We start from the raw sequence: 17,853 nt of genomic DNA on the forward strand, positions 1-17,853 counted from the left end.
CTTCTAGCCTCGTGAGGTTTGCTCGTCAGTTAGGCCGATTTCGCCTAATGAGTTATGCTCATTTGTTGGGCAGTCTTCTGGCCTCACGGGCTTTACTCTTTAGTTGGGTCGATCTCGCCCAATGAGCTATGCTCATTTGTTGGACAGTCTTCCCGCCTCACGAGTTTTGCTCGTCAGTTGTGTTGATTTCGCCTAATAAGCTATGCTCATTTATTGGGCGATCTTTTAGCTTCACGAGGTTTGCTCGTTAGTTGGGTCGATTCTTCTTGCCTAATGAGTTGTGCTCATTTTTTGGGCTGAAATCGAATAGCGTGAGAGAGAATGCAGTTATAAGTATGTATGCAAAATTTGATAATTTAATAAAGGCACACAAAATGTTCGAGTACATGACTGACAGAAATGCAATTTTATGGAACAATTTTCTTGGGCATGCTAGATTAGGTCAGAACCCCCTAAGGCATTAGTATGCGAGACATCTAGGGGAGTGTAGGACCGAAACTTACTTGTATGTCCTAACCCCCTAGGGTTGCTATGCAACTTGTTACTCTCTTGCCCCTTCCCTATTTTAGAGGTCTCCCCTGTATCCTTCGAACTTTTTCTCTTCAGATAAGTTCATTCGCTTCTTGTGTCCATTACCTCTTCCAAATTAATATACTTTTGCGCTCTTGCCATCAGCTCCCCCATGTCAGTTGGGGGTCTCTTTCCTAGAGAAGACAAGAAGTTTCTTTGCTCAAAGGCCGTGGTCAGGGCTACCAACGCCACTCCAATGTCCAAGTTGCGGATCTCCACGGTCGCAATGACGAAGTGGTGCATGAACTTTTTTAGTGTCTCTCTTTCTCCCTGAACCATGCTCATCAAATAAGCCGACGTTTTGACAACTCTCCGACTACTGAGGAAATAGCCGGTGAACAGCTGCTCCATTTCCGAGAAAGAATCGATTGATCCAGGTCGTAGGATTCGGTACTAATTTCTGGCACTACCTTTAAGGGTTGCAGCAAATGCCCGGCACATAATGGCATTAGGTGCGCCCTGCAATTGCATCAACACCTTGAAGGTTTCTAGATGATCGACCGGGTCAGACAAACCCTCGTATCTTTCAAAGGTTGGCATTTTGAATTTGCTGGGCAGCGGGACCTCCATTACTTCTTTAGTGAATGGCGACTCCAAGGATCTTAGAGAAGCTTCCCCATATAAGGGGTTGGTCTGACCTTCTTTCATCATTTTCTCAATTTGGTCTATCTTTTTAATCCTTTCCTCCAACTTGGTCGATCTTTGCTCATTGAATCCTATGCTATTTGCGTCATTCACCTTCTTAGCGAGGTTAATTTTTTCCTCACTCTCATTTAGTTCCTCTGCTTTCTTAGGTGGGTTAGGGCTAACCTGTTGTTGGTGGGGGGCATGCTCTTCCTAAATCTTTTGCTGCAAGAGTAGGTTGAACATATTCTCCATATTCTTTTGGAAGGCAAGAAATTCCTCCCTGGTGACTCCTAAATGTTATGCGGGTGTGGAGTGGATAGATTGAGGTGATTCTTTTCTAGTAGCAATGCCAAAGCTAGAGCCATAAGTGGTTGACATTATTTGAATGTCGGAGGTCGAGAGCAAAATGAGTACCTCTCAAAAGCAGGTTCCCACAGACGACGCCAACTTTGAGGGATAAATTGGTGATGACCTGCGATGTTGCTCTCCGACTTTTGATGACCTGAAAATGATGAAAATAAAGGAGGCTTGGAGGACCTAGGGTGTACTCCGGGGAGTCACTCCGATGCTTAAGTAAGGGAATGCTTCCAAAAGGTCGAATGCAATAGTAAGATTGGGTTAAGAGTTAGTTACCTTGGCTTGTTTGCATTACCCTTCTTTATAGTGGCGAGGTTTGACCCTTGGGATGATCTGTCATTATGACGCGGGGGCGTGGATCACTCCGAAGGTTTAAAGCACCAGCGTGGATCTCTTCCCTCATTATTGGATTAGAGCTAATTGCTCTTGTCAGAGGATTTGACTTGGATAGTGATTGCTGGGTTTTGACTTCTTTTTATAACTTGATATATTTAGGGCATATCACAATTGAATCCCACTCTGCGACTCTATGTGCCTGAAAAATGCCTAAATTACACAATTTAGAAAGTTTTTTTATTTTTTATTTTTATGTATTTGTATGTGTGTGTGTGTGTGTATAAGTTGCATATTAGAGGCAACAGTATCATATCTAGTTATTTTGGATGCAATATTTTTTTTTTAAAGAGCAATTTACTAATTAAAATTTGAGATTTTTATGTTGAAAATTTTAAACCTTAATTTAAAAAAAAAAAATCTAAAAATAAGTGTGATATGGAAGATGGAGAATTAGTTAGATTTGAACTGCTATCAGAGAGAAAGAAGCAAAGGGAATATCAATTTGGTTCTCGGATTTCCTTTAGAATGAACGTAGCTATGAAGCCCCTACTAATTATTTTATTTGATCAGTTCCTTCTTGAACAATCCATTTGTTCACAATGTGTTCTGTAACAACAGCAACCTATGAGTACACGATAGCCTACTCTCAAGGAGCTTCTTCTCGAACGATTGATTCCGTTCCTAAATGTTTAGCTTATTCTTTCAATCTTAAGCATCCATCCATATCTAATGGGTCTGAATTGAACAAAACATTCATTTTTAAGTTACGAAGATACGGAGAACTTGTCTTCTTGATTTGTTTCTATTGAGAGAGAGAGAGAGAGAGAGAGAGATATGATTTGATAAATGAGAGGAAACTAATTAATGAGAAAAATAAAAATAATGTCGGCTTCGTAGCCTATTTTTCTTTTCTATCCATGAAATAAGATGACATTAGTCTCACATGTTAACACTTTCATATTATAGGATTTGAGTTCAAATCCGAAAAAGAGTTGGAAGCAGTTTAAAATAGAAGATAGACTTTCTTCTATTACATAACCTATATAGATTGAGGAGACATTTGTTTGATCTAATAATCTTTAAATAGAGATTGTTTCTGAATAGATTTACTAAATAAAAATACTGGTAAGATGTAAGAACTTTTGGTGATTGCTCTTAATTTTTCAAAAATTTCTCTAATCAAATCAAATAAGGAATTGAAGCTTTTTAATTTTACCAAACACAATGAAACATTTCTTTATTTGCATATTTAATTAGAATAAATTTAAAGTGGAGTTATTTTATTGTGTACTCTAGGCTCGATTATATGTTGACCAAAAAAAGTAGAGAGAGAGATAGAGTGTAATTTTAAAGTGACTAGTTGAGTAAAGACGGTATTATCTTCAAGCTAAATTACATAGTTGATTATATTAAAAAATACTTAATTCTTAAAGATACGTGAATTAAATTGAAGGGTGATGTTGAAGTTAATATTCTACCTAAAAATAAAGACGAAAACAATCAAAATTTCTTTTATTGTAAGATAAACAACTTAACTATTTTTAAACAAAAAACATTCTTTGTTCTAATTTTCTTTGGCTATTATACTATGTTCTCTTCAATTTGGATCGAGTTTTTAGTTGAGTGAATGACTAGTTAACATGGAATTTGTCCTTTTTCGTTTTTTGCACTTCATCTATATTTGTAGGTTCTCTAATAAGTAATTCCTATCTAAGTGAGCTTTTGGTTTAGGGAGAATAATTACTAATGATAGCATCCATTATTATTTTTGTATGCATCTAGGCTCGATATTTTAAGAAAATGAGAGAGTTCATCTAATATTTTCTTTGTATTGAGAGCCTTCCTTTCTCCTAAACTAGTATCCCTTGTACCAATAAAACTAAGATAGGGCGAGTACTAAAAATAGGACAATGAAAGTGATTTTCCAATTCTTTTAGAGTTTGTTTGGATCAGAAATTTTATTTGGAAAAAAGAAAGGAGAGAAAAGGAAAATAAGGAGGAAACTTATTTTTTCTTGTATTTTCCTTCTACATAAAATTCTATGAAAAATGAAAGTTTAATTTAATACTACTAAAAATTAGGAAAACTAAATATCAATGATGTATAAAATTAAATTTTTGTTCATAAATATGATAGTTTTTTACTTTCTCACTTTTCTTGATAACCAAACATAAAAATGTGAATTTCTTCATTTTTTTCCTTTCATTAACCTAATATTTTTAGAATTCCAAACGGCCTTATTGTGTTGAGTGCTTTCCTTCCTCCTAAATTAGTGACTCTTTGCATTAAAAAAATTAAGATTGACAACCACATATATAGAAATAACTAAAGCAGTACTTAATAAAATGGGAAAGAAATTCATCCAAATAATACAAATTTGAAGAATTAGAAGAAAAATATTTTTTTTAAAAAGTCCTTGTGGTTTTTAATTATTTTTTTCTTCAATCATCAATACCACAATTTACAATTTATCTTATAATTATAATATTTTGAAATCAAGTGTGGATAAATAAATTTAATAAATTATTTTTATTATAAAATTTAAATAAATTTTAAGAATTGAAAATTTGGTTCAAATAAATTTAATAAATTATTTTTATTGTAAAATTTAAGTAATTTTTTGAATTGAAAATTTGGTTCAACATTTTTTTAAGTTTTAGTTTATAATTTTTATTTTTAATTATTGGTTAAGCCCATTCAATAACTAAGATTAATTGAATCGATTCAATATAATATAAATATATAAGAATACACGCTATATTTAATACTATATATAATTTAAATAATTTAAATTAAAAAATAGTTGTATTGCACTTAGATTACTCAACTTTTAATAATGAATATTAAAATTAACATCTCAATCATTATAAAAGAAAAAACAATATTAATTTGTAATTATTTTAAAAGCATTAAATTGGGTCCAATAGTTTTGGTTCAATTAATCATTAGATATTAGTCTAAAAACTAGTCAATTGAGTAATTTGAAATAATTTTCACATTTTCTAGAGCCTAAACTTCTGTTTAATTTACAACTCGAATGGTATGGTTCAATTAACCAAACCACCCAAGCTTGCATTTATTGATTAAAACTTAAGACACTCGTGTTGAAAGTCTAATCATGAGAAAGGTGACAACAAATACAGATAAGTCCCAAGCTTAGTATAGGTATTTAATAGAGTAAAAAAAATAATTTTCAAATAATTAATCTCAAAAATATAATGCACGCATGTAATGTGTAAACATTAAAAACAAGTAAATATTTTTAAAAGTTAATATTTTTAGAATTTGAAATTAAATTTGAGTATAGTTTTCATGTAAATTTAGAGAAATTATAATTTAAGCTATAGAAAATTTAGTTTAATTACACATAAATTTAAATCTTGAAGTTTAATTTAGTTCAATTACATTAAATTTAAATCTTAAAGTTTGTACTCTCAAATTTCATACTATTACTTTAATATGAATATAAATAAAATTAAAAAGAACAAAAACGAGTTGCAAAATTTCTTGATAATAATTGATTTTGGATTCGGTTTGACACGAAAGTCAATTCTTATTTATGAGAGATGTCGGGTTCGTCATGTCCTTCTCTGTACCGCTTGAGAGAGTTTAAAGGACTCATTCAAATAGAATTCCAATGATAAAAACATATAATTAACCTTAAAAAGGATAAAAATTATCTTAACTTTTGACTTGAACAATACTTATTCACGTGCTAGTTACTTCAATAAAGAGTTAATTAATTAATTAAGACTGAATTAAAATTTAATATGCAATAAGAAAACCAAAATACTTATATAATAATAATTAATTGTGGGCACATTTTAAAAAATAAATATTTTTTATATTACTTATTTATACATGATTTGTAAATGTTGAAATTAAAAAAATAAGATATTTTTTTTGGAAAAGATGATCCAAAAAATATTGAAAACTTAATTAATATATAATATAGGTTGGAATTAAAATAAATAAATAAGGAATTTTTTTTATTGGAACGTCCACAACCATATAATCAACACAATAATTTTAAAAAAATCAATTAATAATTAAAAAAAAAAGTGAAGCTAGAAACAGGACGACCAAAAGAGGTAACGCATCTGTGTTTTTAAAATTAAGATCTGTGTTGTTAGTCAGAAGATGTTCGGCGACAGAGCCGGAGAGATCTCCTTCTTCTCTGAGATTTTCCCTCTCACGTTCAAAAGCTTGAATATTCCAGCCAACCAAACACCCATCAGCATCTTCTTCCTTTTTAAATCCATAACAGAAAGAAAAAGATTGACTATAAAGAAAGCTGGATTTTCCCGGAAAAGAAATTTATAAAGCATTTGACGGTTGTTTATGCTGGTTTGCCGACATTTATTTCATTTATTCAGACCCAGTATCCTTCTTGCTCGTGAGTCGACAGCTCTCTCTCTCTCTCTCTCTCTCTCTCTCTCTCTCTCTCTCTCGTTAGGGTTGTCCCTGCTTGAGTATTATTTCCGAGTATTTTTTGCCAATCTGGGTTGGGCTTGATCGACTGATTTTTGTTGTTTTCGAATTTGGGGGGATTGGTGGAGGATTTTCCAATGCGGGTTTGTTTCGGTGACATTTTGCGCTTTTGCGATCTGGGTAATTGAAGAAGATTAGTGTGTGAAAGGGGGGAGATCAAATGAAGCGGCGATGAAGGTTGTCGAAGAGAAATGGAGGTTAGATCTGACGGTGTGCAGGTGAGGTCTGACAAGCTTCCGACGCCGGTGGTGCTTCCGAAGACTCGCCTGAAAGTGTGGTTTGTACGCGTGTGTTCGAGCATTTTGGTGTGGACGTGTCTCGTCCAGCTGGTTGCCGTGGGGGAGCTATGGCGTCCACATTTGCTTACTGGACTGTCAGACCAGTTCTCGCAAATTACTCATCTTCCATTCCGTGTGCAGCTGCCAGCTCCATCGCCTCCGCCTCTTCTTCCTGCAAGTGAGTTCCTTTTTGAATTTTGTAGGATGTTTAATTTGATTCAAAGAACAAAGCGCCTTTCTCCCACCAAGAAAAAAAAATTGGTAATTGTGGGAAGGGGGGCAAGTGATGTTTTTATTTTTGGTGTGGGAAAAATTTTGGTAATTGTTATGTATGTATACGCCTTTTTTTTGCTTATTATTATTATTATTATTATTATTGGGTCACTTTATGAATGTTGTTTATAGCATGCCTTGTTTGAATTTTAATTCGTAGTTGGTGGGATTGTTCTGCTAGCAAGTTAAGAATTTAGTTTATTGATTATCTGCTTTAAGCTTGTTTATTGTGGTTTTATGTAGTCAGTTAAAAGTTTCTGTGATGATGATGGTGGACAATATATTGATTCTCATAATTGAAGTCCAATGTTATTTTAGACAGTTTCTTGCTCTTGGGGTCATGAGGAATCTAATCATAGCTACAGGCTTCTGGTGATAAATTGTTTCAAGAGATTTTTGACACTTGTTTGGCAGTTTTAACTAGTATGACAAAGTGCATTTATTGAAATGCACCAGTGGTACCTTGAAGTAGAATATACTGGTGATCTGTAACTAAAACCTTGGAGGAAGTTCTATTATGTGAAGTAGAATAGAATGAAGGATGCTGAGCTAGAACCACTTCCTCCAATTGGTAAAAATGGTAAAAACATACTCCTGTTTTAATTTGAATGGGTAACTGTGCCACTTGATCACCAACGACCATGTGCTTCTGTGATTGAGATGTGGGCATCCATGTTGGTGCATAATTGAGAGACTTCCTGTCAACTTGGTACTAGGTTACTAAAAGGGCAAGAGAAAAAAAAAACTCTCTCTTTAGAAGGTCTACCTTTGTTAGCAATCATATGGGTGGATAATACTGGTAAGGGAGGCGTTGATCCTTCATTCTACCTCCTGAAATGCTTACATAAAACACTGTCATCAAGTCTGAGAAAAGAAGCTAGGCCTAATCCCATGTGTAGTGTGAGAGGCCAAGCTTAATCCTTATTTTTTTAATCATCAGCTGATAGAGATGGGCCTGGGTCAGTTTGGGCTCTGCTTGTTTAGAAAGAAGCTTAAAATACAGACTCAGGGGGGCTTTTCTTATTTGGTGGTTGGATGAACTTTGCGAGCTCCTTGTCGGCTAAGCCAGACATGTTCATGAATAGTTTGGTTTGTTTGTTCCTTTTGACATGGGAGATGCTCAATATGTAATTTGTGGGATTCTAATATAAGTATTTGAATCTGTATTTGAAATTATTCAAGCTCTTATAGGTTTTTGCTCCTGCCATCTAATGGATAATATGAAAAGGTACTGGTTACTTTTTTTCAGAGTCTCCTCTAGCTTTTCTGTGCATGTCCAATATGGTATTGCCTATTGTTTAAATTTCAGTTCATTAGTATATATATATATTTGAAATTTTTAAGAAAAACCATAATTCACCCAATATATTGTTAGTTTAGATGCAGTGAACGTCTGCCATGTCTAATTTCAATTTGTAGCATATTTTACATATTGAAAACCCATTAAAAAAAACTAGAGAAACTGAAGCTCTTATGACTACTAAATCTAATATATGAAAATTTGCAGGAAACTACAAAAGCAATGGTTTTCTAAAAGTGTCTTGCAATGGGGGCTTGAATCAGATGCGAGCTGCGGTTTGTAGCTTTGTTTTGGCCTTCCTTTGTATGGTCTATTGTCTTTACATTGGGTTATTAGCTCACCCGGTTTGCATTTCAGATCTGTGACATGGTGACAGTTGCTCGGCTTTTGAATCTCACTTTAGTTGTTCCGGAGCTTGACAAGACATCCTTCTGGGCGGATCCTAGGTATTTTCATTTTTCTTGAAAGTTCTGACTCCTCTCTTCTTTAGATGCTTTAAAGTCTTCAACCCCTTGGTATCTTCCTGCAGTAATTTTGAGGACATTTTTGATGTAAGACACTTCATTGATTCACTAAGAGATGAAGTTCGAATTGTCAGAAGGCTGCCAAAGAGGTTTAATAGGAAATATGGATACCAACCATTTGAGATGCCTCCTGTTAGCTGGTCAAATGAAAAATACTATCTGCAACAGGTTTGTATAATTTCTCTTAGATTTTGATTAAGCAAAGATAACCTTCATTTTGAAAATGAATGGCTTTTGCACACATTATTGGCTGAAAAGTGATTGGTTGATTTTTATTTTGCATGCTTTTGTGAATTTCAGTCAATTATCAAATCTACAAATGTGCCTTGGTATTTACTCGCATGGGTTTCCACAGTCTAGTTCCTGTTTTGAACCTTTTGCTCGTGTTCAAAATTCTTTTTATTTTTCTTTTTTTCTTTTCTTAATATTCTATTGATTGCCTTGATTTAAATTTTAGGTCTTTGGGATTATTGAAAACAAACAATACTGTTGTTATGTGCCAGATGAGCCTACTGAATTTGGTTCAGTTTTGTTGAATTTGGCTTGAGCTTGATTTAATCTTATGTTTTATCTGAGCTCAACTATTTTTCAAGAATCTGAGCTTACCTGAGCTTGTGTCAATATCGAACACCCAACCTACTAATGCATTTAATAATTATATTATACTCTTAAATTTTCATTTTTTTTTGGTTATATTGTGGATGTTCATGAGATTTTTTTTTCCTCCCCAGTTAAGCTTCTGAAATGGGGTAATATTATTGCAGCTAAAAGAAACTTAAAATTAGCACAAGGCTATTGGAGCCTCACCTTTTGTTGCCTAACCTAGGTAAGCTTGGTTTCTGTGATCAAAACTTACGCTGAGCTTGGCTTGTTTAGACAGTGATTCAGGTTGACCTAGCTTCTTAGGAGCTTATCATAAGGAACAAGGTGCCTACTATCATCTGAACAAGAGAATTCAGCAAAAAAAGGATGTTTCTGTAGAATATTAAAGGAGATAATTATTCCCTGTGAGATTTTGACCCTTTTTCGAGTTTTTGCCTAAAACTTCCAAATGTCCCATATTAGGCTAGGTTTGGTTTGGCAGGGCCATCATGGTGCATTTGTTTTTGTGGCTAGACTAGGTTGGACTATAAGTACCCTTAGCCCATGTTTGGTGCAACACACCAGTTGGATAAGACTGGAGAAGGGGGTGCTTCGCCCATATATGTGTTATAGGGCTGGCTGATACCACCCCTACTTACCAGCCTTGGCTAAGCTATCTCCACAACCAAAAAAATAAGGGAAAGGATGCCCCCTGCAAGGGGTCCTCTACTTCAGAAGAGGAGCTTGCCAGTGTCCTCCACACTCCCCAAGAGGATCGTCTTCTCCAGCTCCCTTACTGCCCTGACCTCTGGTGCCACTGCAGCCATCCCCAGCAGAGCTGCCCTTGCCACCACTGCTGCATCTGCCACACCCCCAAGATGATTGTTTTATCCTCCTTGTTGCTGCCATTGCCACCCTCTACCTCTTCTATTGTCCCGGTGCCTTGACCTCCATTGCCACCTCTTTGCGTCTCTGGCTTCAACTTCTCCTTCACCCCCAAATCCAGTGGGGTTGATGAATTAGTATTTGGTAGTCCGCTTGTTGCTGAGATGTTAGGCTTTTGATCCAATGGGACAAATATGTGGTTTCCTGGCCGTTGACTGAGGGAAGGGAGGGTAGGTTTGGTTCCAATATGCAGCAACTTTGAGAGGAGGGTACCGACCAAAAAAAAAAAAAAAAAACTTTGAGAGGAGGGTGGCTTACACATTGTAATGTTCTTGTGTGTGGTTTTCTGGAAAACTGATCTATTTTTTTATCCTTGCATGTATTATGAAAACCTCTGGGAAAGTTGGATGAATGGCAGTATATGTATACCCATTAACCTCTTCCCATCATCTTGGAGCACCAATTCTGGCACTTGGGTAGACTTGGATGGGACATGGTCACATGGGTATTTCGTGCTTTGCAATAATGGATAGTCTTTCGAAGGAAAAAGGAAAGGCAAGTCCAATCCTTGGAGACTCTAGCACAACCAGTTGCACCTGAGTTCGAGCAACATAGGCCACACTAAAGAAAGTTTTATTTCATGGAGATCATGATTCCACATCTTTGTGTTTCTTGGCAGACATTAATTAATAATAGCTTGCCACACTTGAAACCTCAGGAGGTGTCAATGGATTTTACACTTCTTAATGAAATAAAATTGACCTATTATCACAATTTTTTTTTTCCAAAATAATTTTTAAAAAATGCGCGGAAAAACATATTTTTCATGTTATTATGAATCTTTCTGTTTTTATAAACAGAAAATACTTTTAGAAAACAGTATAAATTGATCCCTAAATTTCTCATTTTGCGAGACACTGGGTAAGTTAGGGTTGCGGCATATGCATGGTTTGATGGTTGTATCTTGTTGATAGATGCACAGCCCTCGTGGCCCTTGTGATTTATGAATGTTCTTTTGTTATAGATAAGAGTACAATAACCTCTTTCTAGATTAGGCTATACCATGTTTGGAGCTATACGCACTCTCTCTCTGTGGTGCCTAAGTGATTGTATCTTGTTGATAGCACTGATATCATTGAGGTACACAACTGCACTATCATCAGCACTTCAATAGATTGTAGATATACATTCCTTGTGGCCCTCGTGATTCACGAAGAAAAGGTAAAATACCTTCTTTTTAAATTAGGGTATACCATGTTGGGACCTATACAGTCTCTTTCACTCTCTTTCTCTGTGTCGCATATGCATGGTTTTATCTTGTTGGTGTCATTGATATCATTGAGTGACATAACTGCATAATCATCAACACTTCAGTAGATAGTAGATAAACATGCCTCATGGCCCTTGTGATTTAGGAATGTCCTTTTTTGGTTATCAAAAAATAAAGTACAGTACCCTGTTTTAGATTAGGCTGTATCATGTTTGGATCTGTATGCTCTCTTTTACTCTCTGTCTCTGTGGTGGGGAGCTGTTTGCTCTTTCTTGAACTGATTTTTCCCCAACGGTAATTAAAATAAAGGGGGTAGCCAGCTAGGCTATTTCAATGTGGCTTGACAAGCTTTAGTTGATGGTTGGTTATAGGTTGAAGTGAGTAATCAGTATAGCCTTAATTGAAAGGCTATAGAGTGATGGGAGTATGATTGCAGTTGGACCATCTATGCCTATTTCTAGGGCCAAGACACCCCTCACATGAGTAGCACACATACCACGAGTACTCTTAGTGACTCTAATTCCTACGTTAAATGGATAAGGATGGGGCTACCTTATCTTTTCGAGAAACAAGTTTATTTTACGCACTGCAAGTAATCCATGGTTCAATTTATCCTCCATTTAGATCATGTTGTATTTGTTCATGTGTTGTAAGTTTGTGATGCATCTCTTTAGTCTTAGTCTGAAATTGAAGGGGATTATGGTACTTGATGAAATATAGGGGGGATAATGGGATGAGAATATATGAGGGTATTGGCAATTTGTGGCTTTAAGCATGAGTATTTCCTCATCTGGCAAGCATGATCTGAGATTCTTGCCCTTTAATGACGGAGGTTGTGTTGTGTTTTCCTTATTTGTATTGAATGAATAACACAAATGTAAGTAAGTTCATAAGATATGAGTATGTGTATGTGTAATCTGTGTGTATATGGCTACATGCATAGTTGCAGGCATGGTAGTTTTAAAAGATACCTCCTTTCATGATCTTCTGTATCTTGAGCTAATTTTTATCGTCGTAGTTGTGATCTGAATGAATTTTGGTCAGACTTGACTCAAATCTTATCTATTCAAGATCAGAGATGTAACCTGATATTTGGAAAAACTTGTTTCTTTTTTGGTGATGCAAAATACACTGGAGAGGAGGAATTACTAAGAATAATGGTTGTGGAGGACTTAAAACATTTCAAATTTGGTGCATATCTGGCCGGGTTGAACTGCATCTGATCCTAAATGCTGAAATCTTGGTCTTAATGCAAGGGTTAAGTTGGATCTGAGCAGTTTGGGATGTGACTTATGCATGTTAACTTCTACTCATGAGATGATGAATTTTGAAAATAAGTTACTACAAAAAAAAAAAAAAAAATATGTTTGCACACAAGTTGTGCATTTATTTATTTTTAGTCTAAAGTTGTTTTTCTGCTGGTATGGAAGCTTTTCTAGGATGTAAAAAAAGAAGTTCTGGTCTAAAATGCGAGTCATAAATCATGAGTATGGGAAGCTATCATGAAAAGAAGTCAGTTTTAGATGAAAATTGGGTAACTTTTTGAGTCAAAAGTCATTTTACAGCTTGACATGCAACTTGAAAAATATTACTTTTATTTTCTAGTCTGGGGAGAGAAGCTTTATCCCACAATTGAGTCAGGAATCATGACTAGAAGTTACTTTTTTTTATGTGCTTTCATTTGGCTAACAGTTAAAATTTGTTATTTCTGAATAATTTATTTTTATATGTTATAACAAACAATACTGAGAAAAAAGTCGCATATTTATGTCATAGGCCACTAATTATTCATTTGACATCCCAAGTGGCATCAAACTTGCAATAGCTTTAAGTGGTATTGGATCGAACCTACTTAGATCCCAGTTCAGCCTGTTCATTTTGTACTTGAAATAATGCTTCGACAAATCAGTTCCATAATCAAAATCTTAATTCGGACCGAAGGCAGCAGAATTTAGATCAGATTCTGATTTGATGACAGCCCTATTTTCTGCTGCGGTTGATTACTTTAGTTTTATGCCTGTCATTTTGAGAGAGTCTAGTCTATAAAGTGGCCTAGTCGGAGATACAATGTGTATTCTAGCACCTGTACCTTGTAACTGGGCAACAAATTCCAAGTCCTTTCATGAGGGGAGACAGTTACTGCTATACATTCTGATCAGATTGCTCTTTTCCATTTTTGCAGATTCTGCCCCTTTTCAGTAAGCATATGGTGATACACTTCAATAAAACGGATGCACGTTTGGCAAACAATTGGCTCCCACTTGATCTCCAGAAACTCAGGTGTCGTGTTAATTTCCAGGCACTGAAGTTCACTCCTCAGATTGAGGCTTTGGGGTTAAAGTTGGTTCGTATTCTTCGAGAAAAGGGACCTTTTTTGGCTTTGCATCTAAGATACGAGATGGACATGTTGGCTTTCTCAGGTTGTACTCATGGCTGCACTCATGAGGAAGCTGAGGAGCTCAAGCGCATGAGGTTTGTTGTGATTGGAAGTTAACATCAACAGTTGGTAAATACTTGTTTTGTATGTCTATAATATGCATGTGTGTATTTTCCAAAAGCACATGCAGTTGGTTTGAAATTTGAGACCTTGTTGAAAAGTACTTTTTTTGGGGGCTGATTTTATACTACTTATCAGTCCAACTAAGAAAATACTTACATTTGCTCAGTTTATTTCCTGTCCGAGTTACTCTGGCTTCATCTTAGGAGTTCTTGATACTTCCCGTTTCATTTTAGATACAAAATAGAAAGTACGGTATTGTGAGTGTCAATTAGCTTCAATTAGTAAATTTTGTTAATTTTAGGAGTAAAGTCATTTTCATTTTCTGCATTTTTTTTACCAATTAAAATTTGTGCACTTTGCATTTTGAGTTTTTTGTGCGAAACAAAGTTGATGTAAGACATGAAGGTTTTAGTTTGTTTGTTTCACTTTTTTTTTTCCCTTCAAAAATATTTTTATCCAAATGCAACTATGTTAAATTTAGGGCAAAAGACACCAACCTCCCCTGAGGTTTGACAAAAGGACAATCACCTTCTCTGAGTTTTCAAAAATTATAGAGACCTCCCCTAAGGTTTCAAATCTCAAGGATCTCCCCTGAGGCTTCAAAAATCCTAAGGACCTCCCCTGAGGTTTGTCAAAAAGGCACAAACCTCCCATTGTATTTTGTAAAAAGATAAATTTTTTTAGAAGTCTGACATTTTTGAAACCTCGGGGAAGGTTTATAGCATATTTGAAACTTCAAGGGAGGTTTTTGTCTTTTTGCCAAACCTCATGGGAAGTGAGTATCTTTTGCCCTTAAATTTATAAAGAGTTCTTATACAATTTTCAAAATCCTCATTTTTTTTGGGAAATATTACTACTTTTTAAAATAATTTGTATAAACTAGGATATGTTCATATCCATATCTGAGCTGCTTCCGCCTTTTCATGTAAAATCTTTTTATGCAGATTTGCTCCATTGGTCTTTAAGTGTTTTGATATATTTGAATAAAAAGAGAAATGCTCAATATTATTAAATTTCCCTTATTCCAGGTATGCATACCCTTGGTGGAGAGAAAAAGAGATAGCGTCTCAAGAGAGGCGTTTGCAAGGTTTGTGTCCTCTTACACCAGAGGAAGCAGCCTTAGTTCTGCAAGCATTGGGATTTAATAAGGATACTCAGATATATATAGCATCAGGTGATATTTATGGCGGTGAACAAAGACTCACGGCGCTAAGAGCTGCATTTCCTCGGATTGTGAGTATAATTCCTCCCTTCTTTGCCTGCCTTGGTAATTTTGCATTTGCCATTTCCACAGTGCGCAGCCTTGTTGTGTTGTCATGTGATACCTTGGTATCAACTAAAACTTGGCAATTATTATATCAGTGAATAGTTTGTTGGCAAGTAAATGCCTTTCCGACTATTTTGATGTTTGTCGCATCATGCTGGGTGGGTCAATGGTGCCTTTTGATGGGAGTGCCTCCGAAGATTAAGTGGCTCAACAGTTGAAATTAGCAATCTAATTTAGATGTGGTGATGGACTGTAAAAACACTCCTTCCACCATGTTTCGGAGCTTGAGAACATCATTCAAGCCCTTTCAAATGGTAGGGCTTGGCACCAGCATTTTTATATTTTGTAGGTTCAGTATGGGTATCATATCCCCTTCTTTAGCTCTGATGGCTGCTGTAAGCTCTTTTAATTGCAGGTCGTCCAAGTCTTTTCTTCTGATTTCAGTCAATTGTAATTTCAGGCAAAAAAGGAAATGATGCTGGATCCCATGGAGTTGCAGCAATTCCAGAATCACTCATCTCAAATGGCAGCTCTAGATTTTATGGTTTCAGTTGCGAGTAACGTTTTTGTTCCCACTTATGATGGAAACATGGCAAAACTTGTGGAAGGTCACCGCAGGTAACTCATATGCCTTACTGGGAGGGACTCGAGAAGACAATAGGAAAGAGGAAGGGTGAGAAACAAGCTAATTTCATTGAAATGGATTTCGTGCAGGTATCTTGGATTCGGAAAAAGCATCCTACTGAAGCGAAAGAAACTTGTTGAGTTGCTGGATCTGCATCAGAACAAAACACTTTCGTGGGATGAGTTTGTATTTGCTGTCCGAATGGAGCATGAGACAAGGATGGGACAGCCAACTCGTCGCAGAATTATTGCTGACAAGCCCAAGGAGGAAGACTATTTCTATGCAAACCCTCAAGAGTGCCTGTGTGAGGGGAGAAACTGTGATGACTTACTAGGCTCCATTAATTCAAGTACAGTGCGGTGAGGTAAGCCATCAGATCTAACGTACCTCGTGGATCCCCAGAGGCCAGTATCCAAACCAGGATACTTGCATGGCAGGCCTTCAACATTTTTAATATATACACATACCCGACAAGTTCTGTAAGAAACAGCGGGCAAAGAAATATGAAGATCTCATTTGTGAAACAGAAGTTTTGACATTCATTTGTTTTGTTTATAATTTATATATTTCATTCATTTTCTTCTTCTGGGTGTGTTGGTTCAGTGCTGTACTTGATTCCGTGGCTAGGCACACGTGCGGGCACACGTGTTTATATATGCTGCATTGATCTTACGGTGTTTGGTCCAAAGCCCAGAGGGCAATTTGTTTCATGCTCTAGTTTTGAATGCTTTTCTCTTGGGCTAACTGCTGCATGAACTGGACAAATGAAAATGAAGCCAGCGCGTACCTCCTGGAGGATGATTTTTGTATACCGGAGAAAATGTCGATACAAATTTTTTTTTGAATTTTGTGGATTGTGGATAATTTCAAATTAAAAATTCAAATAAAAAGACAACTTAGAGGTTATTTTCATATTTTACTGTTTAATAATTCATAAAAATAGGTAAAAAGGGTGTTATGGTTGGTGAAACATAGTTGGAGTTACAAAAATATCCGACGTTAAAAAAAAAAAAACATTTGAAATTCTTTTTTCTAATAAATTTTGCACAAAATATCATAAAAAATATTGATATAATTGATGATGAATTTATATGTCAATAATAGTACAACAAATGAGTTTGATACTAAATAAAAATAATAATTTTTTTTGTTTTTTTTGTTTTTATTATTCTGAAAGGTATATCATGAGAAGAAAGAAGAAAAGGGTTTCCAATAATATCCAAATTTCTCCCATATCACAAAGTTGGCTTCCACCATCACGTCATTAACAATGTTCTCACAAAAGGAACTCAAATCTAGTCAAAACATGAACCCCACATTTTCAATTCTACACAAAATGTTGGGAATCAAGATAATATTAAGTTATGCTTAATATTTAGGAAGTCATTTGCTTTTTAAGTCTTTAACTAACTGGAAAAATTTGCGTGAAATGTGGAGTCTCAAGCCCTCCATATGCAAAACCTTCACAACGAGAAACCAAATAACTGAAATGAGAGAGAGAGAGAGAGAGAGGGAGAGAGAGGTATGGAGGTATTTTGAGGTTTTCAGATAGTATACACAAGAATTAAAACCCTTTAGTTCATATTTTTATGCCATTCGGTATAGACACACTGCTGAATCTTGTAAATCTATTATTACGAAAGTTGTAACTAATCCTTAGTGCACAAGACCCGAAACTTTGCTCTGCCTCCCTGCATGTTTTATAGTTCATATGCAGTCTCTGGCCACAGTTGCTGGAAGGTGGAAGCTGGCCTAGGTGGTGTTCATTGACCTCAAGGAATCTGAAGGCTTTACCAAAGATCCCCCAGCTTATATCTTCCTGAGATGCTTTGCTGGGATTTAAATAAAATATTGCGTGCAGCACTGAAATGCACCCACACTCAGATGTTGCAGAAGCAATGAGATGACAAACAACGAAGCATGCTTTTCAGGGTAACAATGGGAATGCCAGAACAAAAACCAAACCAG

At 35.7% G+C, this 17,853-nt stretch overlaps 1 protein-coding gene across 2 annotated transcripts; it reads left to right on the plus strand.

Annotated features, from left to right (window-relative positions):
* The first annotated feature begins 5,930 nt into the window (after window positions 1–5,930).
* On the plus strand, window positions 5,931–16,468 carry LOC131143754 (rhamnogalacturonan I rhamnosyltransferase 1). Of its 2 annotated transcripts, XM_058092056.1 has the most exons (9): window positions 5,931–6,286; window positions 6,450–6,837; window positions 8,440–8,507; window positions 8,590–8,678; window positions 8,762–8,924; window positions 13,676–13,965; window positions 15,022–15,226; window positions 15,721–15,878; window positions 15,975–16,468. In XM_058092056.1, exons 2-9 carry the CDS (start codon window positions 6,573–6,575, stop codon window positions 16,246–16,248), a joined length of 1,512 nt encoding a protein of 503 aa, XP_057948039.1. In that variant the 5' UTR covers window positions 5,931–6,286; window positions 6,450–6,572; the 3' UTR covers window positions 16,249–16,468. The 2 variants fall into 2 exon arrangements, with proteins under 2 accessions (XP_057948039.1, XP_057948038.1); XM_058092055.1 differs by having other exon boundaries at window positions 5,931–6,837.
* The last annotated feature ends 1,385 nt before the right edge of the window (window positions 16,469–17,853 follow it).

The sequence above is a fragment of the Malania oleifera genome, chromosome 12, assembly GCF_029873635.1.
Source record: "Malania oleifera isolate guangnan ecotype guangnan chromosome 12, ASM2987363v1, whole genome shotgun sequence".
In the NCBI taxonomy this organism is placed as follows: domain Eukaryota; kingdom Viridiplantae; phylum Streptophyta; class Magnoliopsida; order Santalales; family Ximeniaceae; genus Malania; species Malania oleifera.